This window comes from Protomyctophum parallelum (assembly GCF_964188405.1).
Source record: "Protomyctophum parallelum genome assembly, chromosome: 22".
In the NCBI taxonomy this organism is placed as follows: domain Eukaryota; kingdom Metazoa; phylum Chordata; class Actinopteri; order Myctophiformes; family Myctophidae; genus Protomyctophum; species Protomyctophum parallelum.
In genome coordinates this window covers 31,047,078-31,071,715 of record NC_139714.1, presented here as the reverse complement: position 1 = coordinate 31,071,715, position 24,638 = coordinate 31,047,078, and the positions used below count along the sequence as shown (strand labels likewise).

Sequence of the window (24,638 nt, the reverse complement as noted above, 5' to 3'; positions counted from 1 at the left end):
CAGGGAGTGTCGGGTGGGAGGAGTAGGACGGAGGTGCTACCTCCTCCCGGTGGGGGCTCCTCATTGGCAGGTGAGCCAGTAGGATACAACAGCAGTGACAACACAGAATGTGTGTGGGGGGTGAGTGAATGAGTTGGCATTTTTACGACTAGATTGGGGAGAAAGGGGGGTTTAAATGGGAACAGAAAAATAACAGGAAAGGTAGTGTTAAATCAACATACAAAGTCCAAATATCTATAAGGTGGCATGAAAACTTATGTTTCATGATTCATATTATGACACGGTATATTAAAAAAGCAGGTATAGAAATAGCAGCTGGTGTGAGATCAGTTTCATGGGCATGGTTAACCACTCAACCCCCCCAGCTTCGTTAACCAGAAATAGCAGATCTACAAAGCTCGTAGATATGCTATTTTTGGCGAGACAAAGGCAGAGACGACTCTTGTCCAAGGCCAGTCCAGGCAATGCAACGCAGCAGTTGCAGAGACCATTGTAGCGGGCTGGTCTGAATTACTCCACGGCTAGGTCGGCACACATGCCGTCTTATTGCGTTGCAAGTGATATGTTCACTCGGCAGCAGAACGCTGCAGAAGCTATGAAACGTTTCACCACTCATGCATGCACAGCTCTCTCCAGGACACTCGATTTAACCCATTCTGACCTGAGATCAGATTCATACAAGGTTTCCGCCAGACACACACTGGTCTGATGAACCCATTCTGACCTGAGATCAGATTTAAAAAATGTCAGTCGCTCTTCGATAAAAAAAAAATAGCAGACCTACAAGCTCGTATCGCGCCACTCGGTGGCGCGATATGAGCTTGTAGATCTGCTATTTTTAAATAGCTAAAGCATAACATGATGCTGACACCAAAATGGGTGCCCGTTCAGAATGGGTTAAAAACAGCCAAACAATGGCAGAGCTTTGGACAGAGGAGAAAGAAGACCTGCTAATCAACCCTTTGGAATAACTACCATGTTGATATAACGTTATCTAACATAATTATTTTCAACTCACAATGTTTGAAAGTTATGCTTTTTTCTCTCTCTCTCTCTCTCTCTCTCTCTCTAGTTCCATTCTCACCAGCTGTTCCACATTCTGGTCGTTGCTGGAGCATTCGTCCATTTCCACGGGGTGTCGAACCTCCAGGAGTTCCGTTACACGGCTGGAGGAGGCTGTACTGACGACGGCACGCTCTAACACACAGACGGCTGGAGGAGGCTGTACTGACGACGGCACGCTCTAACACACAGACGTGAACAGACATGAACAGACAGACACAGATACCCAAACACACAGTAAACCAACGGATGCGTAACACTCCCGACAAAATACAGAAGTTGAAATATCACGTTGATAAATGTTTCTTTGCTTTTTTGAGGTTCAATTAAAAACATTTTCTGCTTTAATGAGAAAATCTAATTGAAGAACAGGGGGGGGTCTTTTAAAGCAAAAAAGCAAAAAAAAAATAAAGAAAAACATTTTCCATGTAAATAAGATTTGTAACCTTTTGGGTCTTCTAGATTTGTAATTTAAAATAAAAATACATTAAAACCAAAAAAAAAAAAAATACCAAAAGAATAAAGGTGATGAGTAAATAAAGATAGATCCTGAAAGAGAGTATGGCAATGCAGTATGTTCATATCTAAACCAAAAGAGGTGAGACGGAGAGAATTAAGCCCCGATTTGTACTTTGTCATACGGCCGTGTGTCACATAGCCGAATGTACACAAGCTCACAACAGGTCAGCCTTAATGCGTTATGTCCTTTAGATAGGCGTAGATAGGTGTAGACAGAGAGATGGACAGAGTGCGAGAATTGCAACACTGAGAAGTGAAGTGCAAAAAAAACGACATAATCCAGTGAAGTGACTGTTCCTTTTCAATGCATCTCAGCATTTCTTTTTGGGCGGGGGGTGTGGGGCTTTAGTTTGTGCCTCTAACATAACGTCCACTCATAAGTAAACGACACTGAATAGAACACGCAAACCATATGCACAACGATTACGTTACAGCAGCAGCTGGCGTTCATCTCCCAAGACCTACGTTTGGGTCTGACCTGAGATCAGATTCTAAAAATGTCTATTACATCCTGACAGTTTCATTATTAACCCATTCTGACCTGAGATCAGATTCTAAAAGTGTCTTTGATTTTTCAAAAATAGCAGACCTACAAGCTCGTATCGCGCCACTCGGTGGCGCGATATGAGCTTGTAGATCTGCTATTTTTCAATAGCTAAAGCATAACATGATGCTGACACCAAAATGGGTGCCCGGTCAGAATGGGTTAAACTCTCCCGTGTTGTGACAAGATAGTGTAGTCTCTCTGATGAACATAGAACAACAATACTCTCTACGAAAACATCCTTATTATTATTATTTTAAATTTTGTGTTTCATTTATTGTTCCAGGTTGTAATTTTATCGTTTGATGCTGTTCTTCTGACGCCATGGGGGGTTCTCAAGCTTTAATTTCGATTTGGTTTATTTCTTCCCATCTCCGTCTCTCTCTCTTTTTCATCTTGTCTTTCTGGTTTTTCCAGAAATGGGCCGTCCACACCAAGCACTATGAATATATTGTTTAATGAAATAAATCGTTCTAACTCAAGTGGATGGTTGAGTGAGTGCACACCACAACTAATATAACAGAGTGGATAACGTTAGTTGTAGTTCTAAAAACACCAAGCACTATAACCGTATTGTTCACTGTCGACCATTATAATGAGTTGTGGTGTGGACTGTGCCGTCTACTAGAGGAAGAATGAAACCATACATTCATAGTTGGTGGACGGCCCTGTAGTCCTCTCCAGGGACTGCTGACTCTCTCTTACGACTATTAAATGCTTCAGAAGGAGCGTTTGGTTTAACCTACAGGCACACCTTCACGGGGTCATCCACGGGTGGAGCTGTAAGAGTTAACTCTTTCAGCTCTGTAACACTGACAGAGTTGTGTTCAAAAATCACTCACCCATTTTGTAATAAACATGCATTTGGTGTTCAATAGAGGCTGATGGATGTTTTCCCGACTTGAAACACTTTTTTTTTCACCTGTGCTTTTTCTTTCTTTCTTCTAGTTTTTCTTTAGTTTGGATTAATTTATTTCTCGGGGAGTGATACAGTTTGATGTTGAAGCACACATGCCCCATTCTGAGCAGAGTGTTTTGATTGCAAAAGACCTTTATATATACATACACGTATATGTATACCTGCTGTATTGTTCTAAATAAAAAAAGGTTTTTTGAATCTGTGTGGTGGGTGGTGTTGAGTAATGTGAGGACTGACTGAGCAGTGAGCATGGTAACATTAATGTGAGGACTGACTGAGCAGTGAGCATGGTAACATTAATGTGAGGACTGACTGAGCAGTGAGCATGGTAACATTAATGTGAGGACTGACTGAGCAGTGAGCATGGTAACATTAATGTGAGGACTGACTGAGCAGTGAGCATGGTAACATTGATGTGAGGACTGACTGAGCAGTGAGCATGGTAACAGTGATGTGAGGACTGACTGAGCAGTGAGCAGTGAGCATGGTAACAATGTGAGGACTGACTGAGCAGTGAGCATGGTGACATTAATGTGAGGACTGACTGAGCAGTGAGCATGGTAACAATGTGAGGACTGACTGAGCAGTGAGCATGGTGACATTAATGTGAGGACTGACTGAGCAGTGAGCATGGTAACATTAATGTGAGGACTGACTGAGCAGTGAGCATGGTAACAGTAATGTGAGGACTGACTGAGCAGTGAGCATGGTAACATTGATGTGAGGACTGACTGAGCAGTGAGCGTGGTAACAGTAATGTGAGGACTGACTGAGCAGTGAGCATGGTAACATTAATGTGAGGACTGACTGAGCAGTGAGCATGGTAACATTAATGTGAGGACTGACTGAGCAGTGAGCATGGTAACATTGATGTGAGGACTGACTGAGCAGTGAGCATGGTAACATTGATGTGAGGACTGACTGAGCAGTGAGCATGGTAACATTGATGTGAGGACTGACTGAGCAGTGAGCATGGTGACATTAATGTGAGGACTGACTGAGCAGTGAGCATGGTAACATTGATGTGAGGACTGACTGAGCAGTGAGCATGGTAACATTAATGTGAGGACTGACTGAGCAGTGAGCATGGTAACATTAATGTGAGGACTGACTGAGCAGTGAGCATGGTGACATTAATGTGAGGACTGACTGAGCAGTGAGCATGGTAACATTAATGTGAGGACTCAGACTGACTGAGCAGTGAGCATGGTAACATTAATGTGAGGACTGACTGAGCAGTGAGCATGGTAACATTAATGTGAGGACTCAGACTGACTGAGCAGTGAGCATGGTAACATTAATGTGAGGACTGACTGAGCAGTGAGCATGGTAACATTAATGTGAGGACTCAGACTGACTGAGCAGTGAGCATGGTAACATTGATGTGAGGACTGACTTGAGCAGTGAGCATGGTAACATTGATGTGAGGACTGACTGAGCAGTGAGCATGGTGACATTAATGTGAGGACTGACTGAGCAGTGAGCATGGTGACATTAATGTGAGGACTGACTGAGCAGTGAGCATGGTAACATTAATGTGAGGACTGACTGAGCAGTGAGCATGGTAACATTAATGTGAGGACTGACTGAGCAGTGAGCAACATGGTAACATTAATGTGAGGACTGACTGAGCAGTGAGCATGGTAACATTAATGTGAGGACTGACTGAGCAGTGAGCATGGTAACATTAATGTGAGGACTGACTGAGCAGTGAGCATGGTAACATTGATGTGAGGACTGACTGAGCAGTGAGCATGGTAACATTGATGTTCATTGAAGGCGAAATTGAAGGCGAGGGCCGTCCTCGCAAGTTCAACCGCCGCAGAACTGGTATTGATTGATTGAAATATTTATTAACAGTTTGTAGAATTTACAGTACATTTTAAGCACAAACTCAATACAAAGACTGTTAACTGTGAGTGGACGACCCAATTAAGCATTACACTTGTTTACAACAGGGTCCACATTGTTCAATTCATCAAAACATTTAGAGACATACAGACATTTAGAGACATACAAATAGACATTTCTATGTAGCTAAAGAACAGAACAGGAATTCATCATATGGGAAGCAAAAAAGGGAAAAGATACATTATACAGTGAGGGGAAATGGGGGGTGGGGGGGTTTCAGTTTTTACAGAGGCCAGTTTTGAATTGCAGCCATCCGTAGGTGGCCTTTGAGAGCGGTTTTGAAGGAGTCAAGGGATTCACATGTCTTAATGACTGTTGGTAGGCCGTTCCACATTTTGGTGGCATAGGAGCGAAAATAATTTAGTCCCTTGTTTGTGCCGAATCTGGGTTGTACATGGGTTGTTGCACTCCCTCTGGTGTTGTGGGTGTGGACTTCGTTTACATTAAGGAAGTATTTAGACAGGTACATGGGTATCTTGGTACATTTGGGTCAAATGAAAACCCACATTAGAACACTGGCTTTTTTTGCATATAATTTCATTTATCTTTTGTTAGTCCTACACAGTCTACATGAATTAACTTTGAAAGAGATTCACTATACAGTACAACTCTAATGCTCTTGCTCAACGTTCATCTTGGAATTTCCTTGTGCAGACTGTTCATGTTGCAGACTAGGGTCTGGGACGTTCCAATAAATGGCTATATGTATTATTTTTCACACTTTTATGTCGATATTTATTTACTATAGTCCTACTAGACCCCAGGAAATTACATCTGGCCACGAAAGATCAGAGGTACTAGGGGGCTCCCATACTCAATCAGTTTGTCACCACCTCCTTCACATTCAGTAGATCCTGTGAACTTTTGTGGCCAGATGTAATTTCCTGGGATCTAGTAGTAGGACTAGTAAATAATAAAGATTTCGCTGTAAACTTTTGAAAATAAAGGCGTATTTAGCCACTTGTTCGAATTTTCCCCAACCCCCTGTCAAAAATACCTTGAATCATTCAAACGAAAAAGCAGCAAATGAACAATAGATTTTAAAACATACACTCATCTTTTACTTTCTCTGATAATATTAACCTTGGTTGAAAAAAACCAAACTTGTCCTTTAAATTACAAATGTACAACAACAATGTTAATGATGTGGGGGTTTTTTTAATCAACTTTCTGACAATGCTTCCAAATTACATTCAACGCTGCAAGAACACAACCTTTGGCACTACAGAAACCACATTTAACCGCCTGTAAAAAAAATAGCTTCCAAAAGTGGCTGTCATTCACTATTAAACAATGCTAAAGTTCAACTATACATTCAACATGTTCATAAGAGAATGTAGCCTACAGCAATACTTCACATTTACATTTGGCAAGAGGTAATTTGTTTGAATTCGCTTCCCTGCCATGCCTAATGTCGTTTTATTTTCAATTAAAGGCAGGTATCAAATGCTGGATATTCAAATAATATTTTGCACCTATCATTTGGCATTCTCATAACAATATATATATTTTATAAATGTTGGAACTAAATCTGCCCACCCCAACCTTCAGTTGAGTAGTTTTATGATATCAGGAGTGGAAGAAGTCCACCCTGGTAAACTCACCTAAACAAATGCAAGGATACTTGTATTCCAGAGCATTGCAAATATGAGTTTAAATGCTAGACATTTGCAATGTTCATAAAGGTCAATATTGTATTGGCAATACAACATACTTTTACCAGCTTCCTCCACTTGTGATATAATGCTACAGGTAGTTCCTTTCTGCTAAATGTTTGTGTGTAGGGTCACCTTTTCAAAACTTCTCATTTTAAGTAATGAAAAAAGAAACTGATATGGTAAGATTATGGAATAGTCTTGAAATATCTGAAGTTGTCCCTTGTCTGTTGCCCTACCTTTATGATTTAGTCAAATACACGTTTGTGTTAGCTATATAAGGTATCATGTGTATAACACTTAAGAGCCTTAATAACTGTTCATTACTGTTACAATTTGCAAAAGCAAACTTTCACATCCCATGACCACACTATTTGTGCATTTCAGTGATATTCTTAAAAGCTATCAGTGCAAAACATATTCACAACAATATTCACTTTACAAAAAGCTTTGCAAAAAGGTCAAAAGTAAGGAAAGAACATAAAAATACAAAAGTGGGGGTAAAAAAGTATTGAATGATTGATAGTAATGGAACAGGAACAATGACTTTGACTAGCCAGTGTTATGTCAGAATATAATCTATACGTTGTCCATGTTTTTCACTATTTTGACTTTAAAAAAGGTACTTAATCATTCAACCAATCAATCTTTTGATTGCTATACATAAAATCCAACATGATATACTTTACGAGAGTTGTACATTCAATCAATTGGCACCTCCCCTTACCTGAAAATACATAATTAGTTACACAACGTTCACATAATGGTGAGTTATTCTCAGATATTCTGAGAATAATAATGACTAAATATATGAGTTTTCCATTATTTAGAACTAAGAGGTGACTGAAGGTTGTCAAAGTGTTTATGTGCATCTATCTTTCAAAATGAGCCCAGTCTCGGTTTCTGTTCTGACATTTCATCGGGCTAAATAAATTCTCCAATATGGAAAGATAATTCACTCTTCCAAAGTTCGGTTGACCTCTTTGCTAGTGTCTCTGGCTGGGAGGATAATGCTAGAACCTGGTGGTGCAAACTGAAACATCAATTCTCCGTCCGTATTAACCTGAGGTCACATAGTAAAAAAATACATTTAAAAACATGTTGATGCCATACAGAACAATTGTCAGTGCCGAAATTGGTTAACCCATTCTGACCTGAGATCAGATTCATACGAGGTTTCCACTGGACACACACTGGTCTGATTAACTCATTCTGACCTGAGATCAGATTCTAAAAAATGTCAGTCGTTCTTCGATTTTTCAAAAAATAGCAGACCTACAAGCTCGTATCGCGCCACTCGGTGGCGCGATATGAGCTTGTAGATCTGCTATTTTTCAATAGCTAAAGCATAACATGATGCTGACACCGAAATGGGTGCCCGTTCAGAATGGGTTAAAATACCAGACTGGAATATGCCAGACTTTAGTTTATGCCTAGCCCACGAGGATTGGTTGGGAAGGCAATACTCCAGTCAAATCTGTATGAGTCCGTGATAGGCATACTTCATTTCCTGAAACTCACAATCCAGCACCTTTTTAAAATATAGTGTTCCAGTCTTGGCCATATTAGGGCTCTCTCTCTGCCTAATATAGTGTATTGTATAGTGTTCCAGGGGAGCATTATCTATTCATCAATCCAGGATTTAAAAAATGTACCACTGCTGTTACTTAAAGTTCATCTTGTCCTCGCAGAGTTCATTTTAAAAGAAGAGGTGTCCTCCTGTGTGCCTCCATTTTAAAAGAAGAGGTGTCCTCCTGTGTGCCTCCATTTTAAAAGAAGAGGTGTCCTCCTGTGTGCCTCCCTTTTAAAAGAAGAGGTGTCCTCCTGTGTGCCTCCCTTTTAAAAGAAGAGGTGTCCTCCTGTGTGCCTCCCTTTTAAAAGAAGAGGTGTCCTCCTATGTGCCTCCATTTTAAAAGAAGAGGTGTCCTCCTGTGTGCCTCCATTTTAAAAGAAGAGGTGTCCTCCTGTGTGCCTCCATTTTAAAAGAAGAGGTGTCCTCCTGTGTGCCTCCATTTTAAAAGAGGTGTCCTCCTGTGTGCCTCCATTTTAAAAGAAGAGGTGTCCTCCTGTGTGCCTCCCTTTTAAAAGAAGAGGTGTCCTCCTGTGTGCCTCCATTTTAAAAGAAGAGGTGTCCTCCTGTGTGCCTCCATTTTAAAAGAAGAGGTGTCCTCCTGTGTGCCTCCATTTTAAAAGAAGAGGTGTCCTCCTGTGTGCCTCCATTTTAAAAGAAGAGGTGTCCTCCTGTGTGCCTCCATTTTAAAAGAAGAGGTGTCCTCCTGTGTGCCTCCCTTTTAAAAGAAGAGGTGTCCTCCTGTGTGCCTCCCTTTTAAAAGAAGAGGTGTCCTCCTGTGTGCCTCCCTTTTAAAAGAAGAGGTGTCCTCCTGTGTGCCTCCATTTTAAAAGAAGAGGTGTCCTCCTGTGTGCCTCCATTTTAAAAGAAGAGGTGTCCTCCTGTGTGCCTCCATTTTAAAAGAAGAGGTGTCCTCCTGTGTGCCTCCATTTTAAAAGAGGTGTCCTCCTGTGTGCCTCCATTTTAAAAGAAGAGGTGTCCTCCTGTGTGCCTCCCTTTTAAAAGAAGAGGTGTCCTCCTGTGTGCCTCCATTTTAAAAGAAGAGGTGTCCTCCTGTGTGCCTCCATTTTAAAAGAAGAGGTGTCCTCCTGTGTGCCTCCATTTTAAAAGAAGAGGTGTCCTCCTGTGTGCCTCCATTTTAAAAGAAGAGGTGTCCTCCTGTGTGCCTCCATTTTAAAAGAAGAGGTGTCCTCCTGTGTGCCTCCATTTTAAAAGAAGAGGTGTCCTCCTGTGTGCCTCCATTTTAAAAGAAGAGGTGTCCTCCTGTGTGCCTCCATTTTAAAAGAAGAGGTGTCCTCCTGTGTGCCTCCCTATAGGCTTCTTGAGACTGATTTGTACTTAGTTGTGCACCAGTGTGTCGTACACGAAAATCTTTAAGTTCACAACGAGTGAAACTGTGGTGCAACTAGGTATACATCAAGCTTTGCTGAAAGATTCTCATTGGGGATGGAATGGAAGACTTCCAGTCAGACCCCTTTTCCACCGGGTGGTTCCCAATGGGAACCGGTTCAGTTCTTTTTGTTTTTTAGTCCATGAGCCAGAGCTCCAAAATTGGTGGACAAACTATACCCTATATTAAATTGTTTATAGGATCAATAGAAGTAAATTAATACATGATAACCCTTCCACAGTAGTACCTTTTTCATATTTTTGATTATTTTGCATATTATCTTACATAATGCCTCATTTGCATATTTAAAAATGTAAAATTTGTAATACAATAAATCATTGTCTTCGTGTAAGTACTCAATTGGGGAAGTTTCATGGTGATAACAATCTAATATAGGTATGGTTTTTCCCACTCAATTCATAATTAATGTTTCAATTTTGGAGCTCTGGCTCATGGACTAAAAACCAAAAAGAACTGAACCGGTTCCCACTGGGAACCAACCGGTGGAAAAGGGGCCTCAGTGTTCCTCTTTGTTTACATCCAGCCCTCAGCTACCTAGTTATCAGTTCAGTACCCCTCTGTCCTTTCGTTACCGTCCACTAGGGACACTGTTGTTGCCGGCCAGGCTCTGGGCCAGCCCCTTGGTGAGCAGCTCATGGGACTTTCCACAGTAGGTATGGGTGGTGTTCTGCAGTACCTCCTCCAGAGGGACCAGCAGAGAGGTCAGTGGGTCGGCCCCGAACGTGTACTGGAAAGACATTAAGGAGGAATAATAATGATTAGGATTTCTATTGTGATCTCTTGCTCTTGAAATATAGAATCCTTGGTTTCTGTTGTGTGTGAACAATAATATCAATTCAAAGCAGTTGTCCTCATACTCTTGGAGTATGTATGCTGTACATCGAATTGTATTTTTGCTGTAAATGGGCAGACATGGTTACACATGGTTAGACATTAGGCTAATTACACCTGCCTATATAGGTGTAAACCAATCACTCACACACATGCCCCACACTTCACACACACACACACACACACACACACACACACACACACACGCATTTGATTTATTTTATTTGGATCTGCACAAGAGGCGTACAATAGACCCAAACACTGATCAGAATTAGGTTATACATTATATGGTCCAACCAGATATAGCTGCTGCACATGCTGCTTAACACACAGAGGGAAAAGAAGAGGAAAAAAAATATATATAGCACATTGTTGACATACTATTACTTGACACTACTAGACAGGATGTTTGTTTTGGATTTTTTAAGCCACCTAGGGATAAATGAAACAACGCCTTCTCCAGACAGACAGACTGCCCATAGTAGCTGAGACAGAACAGTATTTAGCCAGCTTTTTTGCATTTGTTTTTAGCAATCCACCCAATTGCAGACCCCTGAGCACAAGTGTGCACACACACACACACACACACACACACACACACACACCTGTTGTATAGCGTTGTAGATGGCTCTGAAGGCAGGCTGCTTGTCGTTGTGGTACACGCCTCTGTTACCATGGAGGATGTAGACGCCGCTTTCTTCGGCCGAGGCACAGTTGCTGCCGTAGATGCAGTGGTCGGGGCGGTAGTTCCACTGGCACGGAAACTCCAGCAGTCGCTCTGAAGGGACACACACACACATTGGCATGACTATACTTGTAGAAAACGTATACGCCGGCCATTTTTAACCCATTCTGAACGGGCACCCATTTTGGTGTCAGCATCATGTCATGCTTTAGCTATTGAAAAATAGCAGATCTACAAGCTCATATCGCGCCACCGAGTGGCGCGATATGAGCTTGTAGGTCTGCTATTTTTGAAAAATCGTAAAAATGTGCCTCAAATTTGGAATATTTTTTTTTCAGAATGAACGTTTTTAACTAAAAATCTTTGCTTCTGGAGGGTCCCTGGAACAACATATTTTCAGATGGGGGGTCTCGGAGGCCAATTACAGATCGTTTTTGGGGTCTTTGACATGAAATATTAATAATATAGGCCTAGAAACAGGTATTTCAGAAAACTGTCAGGATTTAGAAGACACTTTTTTTCAGGCCTAAATGGGTTAAACCTAGTTCGAGATCGTAGTTTGATTGGGGGGGAGGGGAGAAACCAAACAAGTGTTTGGTGAAACCACGTGACTTCCATTGGAAAAGCATTGAGGCGGCCGTGAAACACAGGCAGAGCACAGAACATTCGTTCCTTATGTGTGTACGAAGCCGCAGTCTGCTGTCTGTCACCCAGGCGGATGTGTGCACGCTAGCTAAACCTAACCTCTAGCTAAACCTAACCTCTAGCTAAAACTAACCTCTAGCTAAACCTAACCTCTAGCTAAACCTAACCTCTAGCTAAAACTAACCTCTAGCTAAAACTAACCTCTAGCTAAACCTAACCTCTAGCTAAACCTAACCTCTAGCTAAAACTAACCTCTAGCTAAAACTAACCTCTAGCTAAACCTAACCTCTAGCTAAACCTAACCTCTAGCTAAACCTAACCTCTAGCTAAACCTAACCTCTAGCTAAAACTAACCTCTAGCTAAACCTAACCTCTAGCTAAACCTAACCTCTAGCTAAAACTAACCTCTAGCTAAACCTAACCTCTAGCTAAACCTAACCTCTAGCTAAAACTAACCTCTAGCTAAAACTAACCTCTAGCTAAACCTAACCTCTAGCTAAACCTAACCTCTAGCTAAAACTAACCTCTAGCTAAAACTAACCTCTAGCTAAACCTAACCTCTAGCTAAAACTAACCTCTAGCTAAACCTAACCTCTAGCTAAACCTAACCTCTAGCTAAACCTAACCTCTAGCTAAACCTAACCTCTAGCTAAACCTAACCTCTAGCTAAACCTAACCTCTAGCTAAACCTAACCTCTAGCTAAACCTAACCTCTGGCTAATCCAGTGAGTTCCCTACCAGGATTGTGGTGGAAGATGATGTTCAGTAGGTCCTGGTCTCCCCAGGTAATGTTCAGTTTGTATTTCTGTAGCAGAGGCATCAACAGCTCATCCCAGCGCAAACCTACAGATGTCATGTCATTCTGAAGACACGCACACACACACACGCACACGCACACGCACACGCACACACACACACACACACACACACACACACACACACACACACACACACACACACACACACACACACACACACACACACACACACACACACACACACACACACACATTTATATACACTGATGCATTTAACTCATTCTGAACGGGAACCCATTTTGGTGTTAGCATCATGTTATGCTTTAGCTATTGAAAAATAGCAGATCTACAAGTTCATAGCGCGCCACCGAGTGGCGCGCTACGAGCTTGTAGGTCTGCTATTTTTTTTAAATCGAAGAACGACTGACATTTTTAGAATCTGATCTCAGGTCAGAATGGGTCAATCAGACCAATGTGTGTCCAGTGGAAACCTCGTATGAATCTGATCTCAGGTCAGAATGGGTGCAAAGCATGTGGCTTTACGTGCGGTTAGGGTTAGAGAGCTAGGGTTAGCAATGCATTAGTCGGACCAACACGTGGTCGGACTCATGACACGGCATTTCCCTGATAAGTTGGAAATGTCTTTCTTCACCACGGTACACAAAGTATTTGTTTGCTGTGTTCTTTATCCGTAGTTTATCAATGTAGGTGACATGGCATTTTTGTACATTTGGATCCCGGGGGGAGACACCACATTTCTCTTTTGGTCTTGAGCTGAAAAGGTTTGTGAATTCTGGGTTTTGTAGTCTTCAAACAAATCAGGTCTTTGGTTGTGTTACATTAACCCATTCTGACTGGGCACCCATTTTGGTGTTAGCATCATGTTATGCTTTAGCTATTTAAAAATAGCAGATCTACAAGCTCATATCGCGCCACCGAGTGGCGCGATACGAGCTTGTAGGTCTGCTATTTTTGAAAAATCGAAGAGCGACTGACATTTTTAGAATCTGATCTCAGGTCAGAATGGGTTCATCAGACCAGTGTGTGTCCGGCGGAAACCTCGTATGAATCTGATCTCAGGTCAGAATGGGTTCATCAGACCAGTGTGTGTCCGGCGGAAACCTCGTATGAATCTGATCTCAGGTCAGAATGGGTTAACTAAATGTGCATTTCAATTCACAACTGTGAACTGTGAAGTTGGGTGAGATTATCTTGTTGAACAAAAAAAGCGTGTATATCATAAATCCCTTTTCTTTGACTTTGCTATAGAGCTTATTGACTTAATTGATCGAAAACCCAGTGCAAGAACTTCATGGATCTCTCACATTTATAACCAACCTGTAGTACAAGGGGCCAACAATTGTATTAAACAACAAAAAGGTTGTTTCCACTACACTAAATACAGCAGTGCTTTGGCTTGGAAGACTATTCTAAATTTCACATCTACATTTCCACCTATGGTAGAGACAGGTACACACACATACACACATCTTTATACTTAAGTTACCGGTAATCATATTAAATGTGAATCCATACCCTAATATGAACTTAACTGGGAGCCCTCAACGTGGAACACTTCGAGAACCCCAAGTTAACCCATTTAGGCCTGACGTCGAAATTAAAAATAATGTCTTAAAAATCTGAAAAACCTTATGTTTCTGTATCAGTGGTGCTCAATATTTCATGTCAAGGACCCCAAATATTATATGTAATATACTTCCGCCCCCATCTGAAAATATGTTGTTCCAGGGACCTCCCCAGAAGCAAAGATTTGAGTTAAAATGTTCACTCTGTAATAATATACAGTATATTCAAAGATTTGAGGCACATTTTCACGATTTTTCAAAAATAGCAGACCTACAAGTTCATAGTGCCGCGCTATGAGCTTTGAGCTCATGAGCTATGAGCTTGAGCTATGACCAAAAGGGGTTCCCGCCGAAAATGGGTTAACCCATTCTGACCGGGCACCCATTTTGGTGTTAGCATCATGTCGTGCTTTAGCTATTTAAAAATAGCAGATCTACAAGCTCATATCGCGCCACCGAGTGGCGCGATACGAGCTTGTAGGTCTGCTATCTTTGAAAAAAAATCGAAGAAAGACTGACATTTTTTTAATCTGATCTCAGGTCAGAATGGGTTCATCAGACCAATGTGTGTCCAGTGGAAACCTCGTATGAATCTGATCTCAGGTCAGAATGGGTTAAGCCTGATTCATACTCCATACTATGATGATGTCGGGTGCCGTGTCCGACAAGAGCCACTAGAGAGAGACGCATTTTTTTAGCTTGTAGATCAGCTCATTGGCGAGCGTCGCAACGCTGATTTATCAAAATGTGCTCACCTTGAAATAGGTGTTCCTTATCCGGGTCAGGTTCATCAGCATGACCCCAGAGTTGATGCCCGTCCGGCCGTAGTAGGGATGCCGGGCGAAGCGGCTGTACCAGGCGATGCGCGGCTCCTCGTGCTCCGGGGCCACGGCCGCCAGCTGGGTGGCGTTGAACCGGGACAAGAAGGCCCAGAGCCGGTCCACGGGCTGCAGGAAGAGGATGTCCGAGTCCACGTAGACCAATGAGTCCACCTGCTTCAGGATCAGCTGGACACACGGTGGGGAAAGAACTTGTTTAATAACCCATTCTGACCTGAGATCAGATTCATACGAGGTTTCCACTGGACAAACACTGGGTCTGATAAACCCATTCTGACCTGAGATCAGATTCTAAAAATGTGATTTTTATTTTAGGTATGGCTAGTACCATCACTGCACTTCCATGAATGTAAGAATACTCACAGGTAGAAAGAGTCTCTGAGAGGCACAAGGTTTAAAAAGCTTCTTCCACTCCACAGCGTTGTCACTGGGGAAGCTGATGGAGTAGACGGTGTAGCGAAACCGGGAGCGGACGAACGCAGGCCAAGACTCCAACTGGAAACAAACAGGACAGGACAAAACACAGGTATCACAATGTGAATGTGGTCAGTTGATAATACTCTGACTGACACACACACACACACACACACACACACACACACACACACACACACACATATTTGCTCAGAAATAGAAGCTTATAGGTCACATTCTCACCTAATACTTCGGTAGACTCATGCGTATGGGCGGAGATTTTGGGATTCTTGCATATTTAATTTGCTGCAGTTTGCCTTCACACTGTCATCAGTAGCAATGGTGATAAAATTATACTCATAACGTGCATGTGTCGTGCCGTCTGGGACTGGACCCCCAGCTCTCTCGCTCTCTCACTATACACATGCAGCCACGCCACGCACTTTTGGGCATGGAGGCACAGCGCTGAGCACACTGATATAACAGACAGCAGCAGCGCAAAATGTTTACAAGTTTACAAGTCGAGATGAAAGTCCCTGCTCCCCAGTCCCCACACAGTGACAGCTCCATGTTTACGGCACAGACAGACAGACAGACAGACAGACAGACAGAATATTCTGTAGGCTATAATACACTGCAGTGTTTTTATGTGTTTTCTTAAGCAATTGATTCATGTACTCGTCCTCATTTCGATCAGGGCTTCAGTCTCCTCAGTCTATCCACGGTAACGGGACATCTTTGCGCTGCGTAAAATATGCCTTCTCCGTCTCCAACTGTGTTCAGCTCCTCACCCGCCACATTGTCTGCTTCATTTCCTTTATTTAGCCTACTGCGGATTGCATTCACACCTGCACCAAATCGTAATCAAGTGCGATTGGAAGCGAAGCGAAACCCCCGTTTTTGCTCGGAGTAAAATGCGGTTCTTTGATACGCATTAGGATTCGAATGAGCCTTCACACCTGCCAAACGAAGTGCACTTTCTGAAAATGCGCAGCAGGATTCGTTTTAGTCGCAGCAAAGCTCTCTGGTGAGAATGTGACCTTAGTGACTAACCACACACAGAGTTTGGCGTTCCCAACTTCCCACATTACTGTCAAGGAGGATTTCATCCTAGCTGGCTGTTCTTCTTGATCAATTTTCTTTGACCTCTTCCTTCTGTACACTAAAGCTAAAATAAGGAAATGCCCTCTTTGGCCCTGTAGTGGAATTCTGAGTCATGAACGAGGTCTGACTGCACTGTTTATTCTTTTAGGGGACAGTTCTCTGGTGTATGTCCAATTTGAGTCAGATAGTAGTAGCAGATAGTAGTGGGGCCTCCTGACAGGATTTGACGTAAACCAGTGTTGTCTCACACAACTACATCCTGGCTATGGCGGAGTTGTTTGTCTACCTTAGCACACCACTTGTAATACAGTTAATACAGTAATACAGAAACTCTCTTGCACTCCAGTGGTGGTCCAGGGACCCTCAAACCAAGGTTCCTTATGGACCCTTACAGGTCTGTAACTCTGTTAAATGGATTTGTACGCTCTCAGAAAAAACTGCTCTAGCCCTTCAAACATATAAAGCCTACAAACAAACTCCTGAACTTTGGCCAACTTAAAGGTATATTCAGTGATTTCACTCAAAAAACCTTAGGTTTCGTTTTTGGCTGTGGGACCCAGCCTTTCGTCCAATCAGGATAGATAGTCAAAAACGAAACCTAAGGTTTTTTGACCCCCAGGGGTTAACTGGGGACAGGGAGGAACTCCTTATATGGTCAGCACACTCTATAGTAGAGAGGATTATCACAACAAAACAAAAAAATAAGTGATATTTGAATTAAGTGAAATCACTGAATATACCTTTAACCATTTTCAACCTGGGGCCCCCTAATTTGGAATGTCGTTATCGGCTGACATTTTCAAACAATGTCCAGTTTCAGTTCTCATAAACCATTGTCTGACACATGGTTGATAAGGCCACATAGTATATAGAAAGGGAGCTTAACAAGGCTGTGGGCGCCTGTTGGCCAAGTGGTCTAGGGGCGCATGCCACATATAGGCTTTGGCCTGTGCGTACCATAGACTGTAAAAAATATGGACAAAGCGTTCCCCGGGTCTAACATGAACGTAAAATGAAGCCTAAAATCCCTTGCATTCTAATGCACTGTAAATCGCCATCTTTCTAGATCCGTTTTGGACCAGCTGGCCATTGGCTGGCTCCGTTTGGGTCCAGCTGGCCATTGGCTGCCCAGACAACGAGGCGGGACTTCCCCCCCTTCTTCTCCGTTGGTTTTTATTTTGACTCGAGTGGGAGGAGAAGACTCTTGAGTGGGAGGGGAATCCCGATCATAGACGGTAACGGTAGCCACGCCCCTCAGAACATACGTGACTTTATGGTCATTATTTTAATTAATGGGACCATAATTTTCCAAAAAGAATATTATGACATTAGAAATGAGACTTTAAACTAGTGACTGGAAGAAGAAAGTATTCATGACCATGTTTATTAAGGTAATACAGTCTAGGTGAAGTTGGGCCAAAATACATGGGCCTCTATGGAGCTATGGGGCTTTTTGGGTCCAGTCCAGCACCACAACAGGCCATTATATGAACTACCGATTTCAAATGAGGCTTCACGAAATATCTGGCTGACTGCCCCCCCGGTGCGTACACATGCTCAAGTCCCGTTCATGACGACTTTTGCTGCATGTCTCTCCCCTTCTCTCTCTCTCCCTCTTTCCTATTTATCTTCACTTGATACTATCAATAAAGGCAGAACAGCCAAAAATACACGTCAAAAATAGTTTGCAAGTAGAAAAAACATTATTGTTGGAGAGAGTATAGCCATTTCAGCTCTTCTCAGACACAACTGTATAAAATATACAGATTAAAATAATTATACGACACAACTACTGCTGCTAAACCTGTATCACACATTACTGGGACACTAATGGTGTGTGTTAGTCTGTCCACTATGTGAAATAACCTTCTATAACAGATGGCTGATCGGTTTAGAAAGGATTTCCTGGCAGTTGAAAACGACTTCCAACGCAAACCAAGAACCTGTTAAACCAGATGAAGTCTCCTGTGACGTCTGTAATGTAAAAAATAATAATAGTGTAGAAATATCAGCACGCTTACTGTACTGACATTCTTTATTCAGCACTTTTCAACTTGATCACAGCCTTAAAGAAGCATGTTACGGTTTATAATTCTACAAGGTAGGAGGAGCCATGCTGAGCAGCAAAGGAAAGTTAATCGGCCACAGCAGTGCCTGCAGAGCACATAACATAACATCCTATTACGATCGAATCAATGTTCTCCTCGGCGGGTTGACCAATCGATCTGACCCTGCATACAGGCAGGTATTGACCATTTAGCTTATGAAGAGTGACTAAGCCCATATTTTTCACTTTCCCCAAATGTAAGCTGTTTATTTGTCATGCAACCAGACACTGGGGCCCCTTTTCCACCGGTTGGTTCCCAATGGGAACCGGTTCAGTTCTTTTTGGTTTTTAGTCCATGAGCCAGAGCTACAAAATTGAAACGTTAATTATGAATTGAGTAGGCAAAACCATACCTATATTAGATTGTTATCACCATGAAACTTCCCCAATTGAGTACTTACATGAAGAAAATGATCTATTGTATTCAACATTTTACATTTTTAAATATGCAAATGAGGCATTATGTAGGAAAATATGCAAAATAATCGAAAATATGAAAAAGCTACTACTGTGGAAGGGTTATCATTTATTAATTTACTTGTATTGATCCTATAAACAATTTAATATAGGGTATAGTTTGCCCACCCATTTTGGAGCTCTGGCTCATGGACTAAAAACCAAAAAGAACTGAACCAGTTCCCATTGGGAACCACCCGGTGGAAAAGGGGTCTGGGTGGAACTAGCTTGGCTGTCTCTCTCTCTCTCTCTCTCTCTCTCTCACACACACACCCCCACCCACACGGCTACAGAGAGACCTGACTCAGCGCTACCAAGTTATATAGGACTTAGATTTTGGAGCCTGTGTCCACAGAAAGCGTTTTATGAGCGGAGGAGTTCGGTTGTCATGTCCACAGCGCTGGCACAGAGCATTTATTGACCTCTGCATTGTTCACACTGATCTGACCATCGCTGTGTTTGAACACCATGTGTTGTTAGCACAAATAGCCTAGCTGAAGCAACATGAACATGGACTTTCTCATGGCTGTGGTAATGAATAAGGACTCAACATCAGGTCTTAAATTACCAGGTTGTCAAACAGCCATCAGGATCAAATGAGCCCGGGTATGGACTATACTAGTTCAGTAGTTCTCTACAAAATCTACAAATCAACAGGATTTTCTCATTAAGAAAAGACAGGTAAGTAATATAAAATGTATTAAAATAACATATTATATCAGGTTAATATACTGTATGAATGAGGGTTATTGGTATAACCCATTCTGAACGGGCACCCATTTTGGTGTCAGCATCATGTTATGCTTTAGCTATTGAAAAATAGCAGATCTACAAGCTCATATCGCGCCACCGAGTGGCGCGATACGAGCTTGTAGGTCTGCTATTTTTGAAAAATCTAAGACACTTTTAGAATCTGATCTCAGGTCAGAATGGGTTAATAATGAAACTGTCAGGATGTAATAGACATTTTTAGAATCTGATCTCAGGTCAGAATGGGATAAATGAAGAAAAGTATAATTTAAAACTAAATTTCTTCCGCTGTCTTTACTCTGTGTGTAGAAATGGCCTCTGTTACCAGTCTCATGAATGAAGAGCAGTTCCTGTGTTCTATCTGTTTGGACGTGTTCACTGATCCAACCACCTCTCCATGTGGACACAACTACTGCAAAACCTGCATCACACATCACTGGGACACTAGTGATGTGTGTCAGTGTCCACTGTGTAAAAGAACCTTCTATAAAGAGTGTCTTTGTCAATACTTTCATCTCAGAGATAGCTGATCAGTTCAGAAAGTCAAACCAGCCGAAAAAGACTTCCAACACAAACCAGATGAAGTCTACTGTGACGTCTGTACTGAGACCAAACACAAGGCTCTGAAGTCCTGCCTGGTGTGTCTGATCTCCTACTGTGAGAATCACCTGGAGCCTCATCAGAGGCTCACAGCGTTAGAACGACACAAACTAATTGAGCCCGTAAAGAACCTGGAAGACTTTATGTGTAAGAAACATGATAGACCCCCTGGAGCTGTTCTGCAAAACCGACCACATGTGTGTTTGTCAATTCTGTACCGAGTCAGACCACAAGTTACATCAAATTGAATCTCTCAAAGAGGCATATGAAGGAAAGAAGGCTGAACTGGGAAAGACAGAGGCTGAAGTTCAGCAGATGATCGAGGAGAGACAACTCCAAATTCAGGAGGTCAAACACTCATTAGAGCTCAACAAGAAAGATGCAGACAGAGAGATGGCAGATAGTGTGCAGGTATTTACTGCTCTAATAAGCTGCATTGAGAGAAGCCAGGCTGAGCTCATTGATGTGATTGAAGAGAAAAGGAAAGGAGCAGAGAAACAGGCTGAAGCCTTTATTAAAGAGCTACAAAGGGAAATCACTGAATTAAAGAAGAGGAGCTTTGAGCTGAAGCAGCTATCTCACACTAAAGACCACCTCCACCTCCTCCAGAACTTCCCATGCCTCAACAGTCCTCCACCAAACAACGATTGGACAACGCCGGTCAGTGTTCATCACTCTTCATATGTGGGGACTGTAAGGACAGCTGTGGCTCAACTGGAGAAGACACTCAGTAAAGAGATGGAGAATCTGTGTGATGCTGAGCTGAGTAGGATCCAGCAATATGCAGTGGATGTAACTCTGTCTGGACCCTGATACAGCAAATCCCTTTCTCATTCTGTCTGATGATGGAAAACAAGTGAATTTGCGGAGACATACAAATACAGAAGAATCTCCCAGACAACAAAAAGAGATTCTATCCAAGTCCCTGTGTCTTAGGAAAACAAAGCTTCTCCTCTGGACGATTTTACTACGAGGTTCAGGTTATTGGGAAGACTGGCTGGATTATAGGAGTGGCTAAAGAGTCTGTCAACAGGAAGGGACACATCGTACTATGCCCAGTCTATGGCACCTGGACTATATGGTTGAGGAATGGAAATAAGTATGAAGCAAATGCTAGGCCTCCTGTCCTCCCTGTAAAAGAGAAGTTCCAGAAAGTGGGAGTGTTTGTGGATTACGAAGCGGGTTTGGTCTCCTTTTAGGATGTGGAGGCCAGAGTTCATATCTACTCTTTCTCTGGTTGCACCTTCACTGAGAAACTCTATCCATACTTCAATCCAGGTCAAAACTCTGCTCAACTGATAATCTCTCCTGTCCATCACACTGGTTAGTGGTTAGACTTCATACCGTGTCTAGCCACTCGAGACAGATGTGTAGGCTCCCACACATTTTAAACGTTTCCGCATTTCCCAACAACAGCCTGTTCTGCGGGAAGCTAGTCTGAACATAAGTAAATGAAGCACATGTCCACCCCGCCACCACCTCTGTTTGACCTGTGCAGTCGCCTAAATAATGCCCACTGGAAGATCCCTACTATAGTACTCACAGCTTCCATGAAGCTGCCATGAAGCTGGTCCTCAGCGAAGATGTGCAAGCAGAGGCGTTTTCTGCTGAGGAGGACGGCTGACTTCAGCATGGTCATGGTCTCCTCCAGCCTCTGACCACAGGCCACCACCGCCAGGTGCATGGGGGACGGGGGGCTCGTCCGCCTGCCGCCGCCACCACCGTCTGCCTGGCCACGTTGACGCATGATGTACCTGATAACGAGGGACAGAGACATCAATATACTCTGGTATTAAAGGGACATTTCACCGCTGGGTCTGTACTAGACTAACATGCATGTCAAACTGGGGGTCCTTGAAATTAAACGGGTTGAGAATCACTGGTCCCTGGAATATATTTTCAAATGGGGGTCTGCGGGCTAATTAGTGTCAATTTGGGGGTCCTTGACGTGAAAAAGTCAAGGACTGAAGAGCGCTGGAAAGATGAGGAGACCCCTGTTACTGTCTGAGCAATCAACACTCAACAATAATTATTGAATTGTTGGGACAAAGGCAAGAGGGAAGATGTTGGAAGAGAGCCTGACCAAATCTGTCCACTGTTCTCATGCAACTGTGAGTGTCATCATGTCACGTGTGAACCTAAACTTATTATCTTCTCTGTCAGCTCTGACATCCTCTATCCACCCCCCCCCCCCCACACACACACACACACACACACACACACACACACACACACACACACACTCTCTCTCTCTCATGCAGGGTGAATTTCAGCACGTCACTGTTATCATCTTTCTTGTATTGTATTATTCCATGTTGACTGACAAGCACTATTCAGCTTTACACTTTTCAAAGGCTCACACTTGGAAAGACAAATGAATCCAACTGCATTTTACTAAACGCTACAACGGGTTTTACTTGTATTTCTACAATGTGGCATTGCTACTTAGTAGGCTACTTTTACTCAAGTAAATTAAAAACAAGTCTGGCATATGCCTACTTGCTCCAATCCCCACATTATTTGAAACTAATACAATATTCATTATTCAACCAGTACCGACACTAATTGTAGCAGCACTGATTCATCTGCACATTCCGATACGTAAACTCCGTTGCACGCTGAAAATTGCCGATGTACTCCGTGATGATTGATGTTGTAGTCAGATCGGCTATTCTCGCCTGCGTTTGTTATAGCAGGTGTTGTTACAGTTTTACCCCAGTGGTTGGTTCTCTCTCTGGCCAGGCAGTGACCCACTGGGACGGACAGGGTCTCCGGTCTCCCAAATCCAAATGGACACCCTCACACAATGTGTCGTCTGGTGACTGAGTGTCTATAGACTATAGCTCTAACAAGGGGGTGCTGTGAAAGTTTGAGAACCATTAGATTGTACCTGTTGTACCAGTGCTGGTTTTCGGGGCCCGTAGTAGTTTTGTCTGGAGACCCTCCTCGCCTCCCGGCTGCGACTCTCCATGATGAGACGATGGAGGTTCTCCTCCTCGACCCCGTTCCTCCACCACCACCACCACCTCCTCCTCCGTCCGGATAGAACAGTTTACTGTACGCATAAAGACCCGAGAACACGGCGAACAGCGTGCACAGGACCAGTGCGCGGAGGTAGCGCCGCATTATTGCCGTTTGCGACGTGATTCTTCCCGGCTGCAGCTGTCATGACATGAGAAAACGGGACTCTGCTGCCTGCTGCTGTGTGTGGGGAGCTATGGTGGGGAGTCGGGACAGAAGAACAAGGGACCCGTGTGTCTTTTTTTTCCTCCGTAGGGGGAGGGGTGTGCACAATAAACAAACGCACCCCCTCCCTGCCCGTTAAAATAGTAGGTTATTAGTCATAAAAGGAGTACTTTACCATTACTTTACCATTTGTTGGCGAAAACCGTGTTGTGAATGTTGTGAATTTTGTGTATTTGTTTAGAAAAGTGAAGAAAAAATATATATTAATCGTGTATTTTTGTCATGTATTTGGTCAGATTAATTGGTTTGATTTTTAGTGAGGAAAAACAACGTTAAATAGTGTGACTGACAATAGTCATACATACATACTTTTTTTTCCTTTAATTTATTATAACATAAACCCCAAGGGGATTATTTCCATTGTGATCCTGTTATTCAAGTCATATAGAGACCTTTAAAAACAAACAATAATAGGATAAGCTATACCTTATACTTTTCAACCTACCTTCATATAATTGGTCCGACTCCTCACTAATATTCATGTTAAAACGCCAACATTTTATTCTACTCGGTCTGTGTCTCCATTTTGTTTTGTATTTTATCATTAACATTAGTGAGGACCAATTATATGAAGATAAGTTGAAAAGTGGTGAAGTGATTCTTTAATGTCACTCACACTGACACGCCGAATAAAGAGCCATTCACTCCTGGTGTGTAGATCGACATTTGAATAATTAGCCTACAGATGCTGCTAGTATTGTGGGAAAGTGGGTGGATTACTTCTAGGTCACTCAGCAGATGGGGCTAAAAAGACATGTAGTGACATGTCTCCTCTTAGCTGCTTTGACACCTCCTTGACAGGTTTTGTCAAGGAGCATAAGTCCCCAAAGTAGAAATGATTTGGATTGTTCTTTCTTCCTTTCTTTTTGTGTGTGTTAATTTAATTCAAATTGTGTGTGTGTGTGTGTGTGTGTGTGTGTGTGTGTAATGCACTTCCCATTGCAGTCAGAACTGCAGCATCACTCCCAATCTTCCGCCGTAGCCTGAAAACCCACCTTTTCAGACTCCATCATGGCCCATAGCACT

General features: G+C 42.7%; 2 protein-coding genes and 1 pseudogene across 3 annotated transcripts in view; 2 read left to right on the top strand and 1 right to left on the bottom strand.

Moving 5' to 3' along the window:
- The window catches only part of LOC310853536 (adiponectin receptor protein 2-like), a 37,324-nt gene extending 34,082 nt beyond the window's left edge, over positions 1 to 3,242 (top strand). The window contains 1 exon segment of the mRNA XM_083757917.1: positions 1,073 to 3,242. Coding sequence (XP_083614043.1) covers positions 1,073 to 1,201 — 129 coding nt within the window. The 3' untranslated portion in view covers positions 1,202 to 3,242.
- Positions 3,243 to 9,506: 6,264 nt separating this feature from the next.
- LOC310853535 (glucoside xylosyltransferase 1-like) lies at positions 9,507 to 23,527 on the bottom strand. The gene is made up of 8 exons (XM_083757916.1): positions 23,257 to 23,527; positions 21,910 to 22,120; positions 15,299 to 15,430; positions 14,852 to 15,103; positions 12,491 to 12,614; positions 11,028 to 11,200; positions 10,093 to 10,318; positions 9,507 to 9,647 (listed from the first exon to the last, which is right to left on the bottom strand). The coding sequence occupies exons 1-7, from the start codon at positions 23,490 to 23,492 to the stop codon at positions 10,160 to 10,162; spliced, it is 1,287 nt and encodes a 428-aa protein (XP_083614042.1). The 5' UTR covers positions 23,493 to 23,527; the 3' UTR covers positions 9,507 to 9,647; positions 10,093 to 10,159.
- On the top strand, positions 20,078 to 21,565 carry LOC310853534 (E3 ubiquitin-protein ligase TRIM21-like; annotated as a pseudogene). The gene has a single exon. The product of its transcript is annotated as an E3 ubiquitin-protein ligase TRIM21-like (transcript).
- Positions 23,528 to 24,638: the final 1,111 nt, after the last annotated feature.

Bases quoted from the DNA above. Each gene is read 5' to 3' on its own strand.
- LOC310853535 (XM_083757916.1), bottom strand. From the start codon at position 23,492: ATGCGGCGCTACCTCCGCGCACTGGTCCTGTGCACGCTGTTCGCCGTG. The intron at 11,201-12,490 runs GTAGGGAACTCA...GTGTCCCTTCAG, and splicing joins CATCTTCCACCACAATCCTG to AGCGACTGCTGGAGTTTCCG. The intron at 10,319-11,027 runs GTGTGTGTGTGT...ATGTCTTTCCAG, and splicing joins TCTACAACGCTATACAACAG to TACACGTTCGGGGCCGACCC.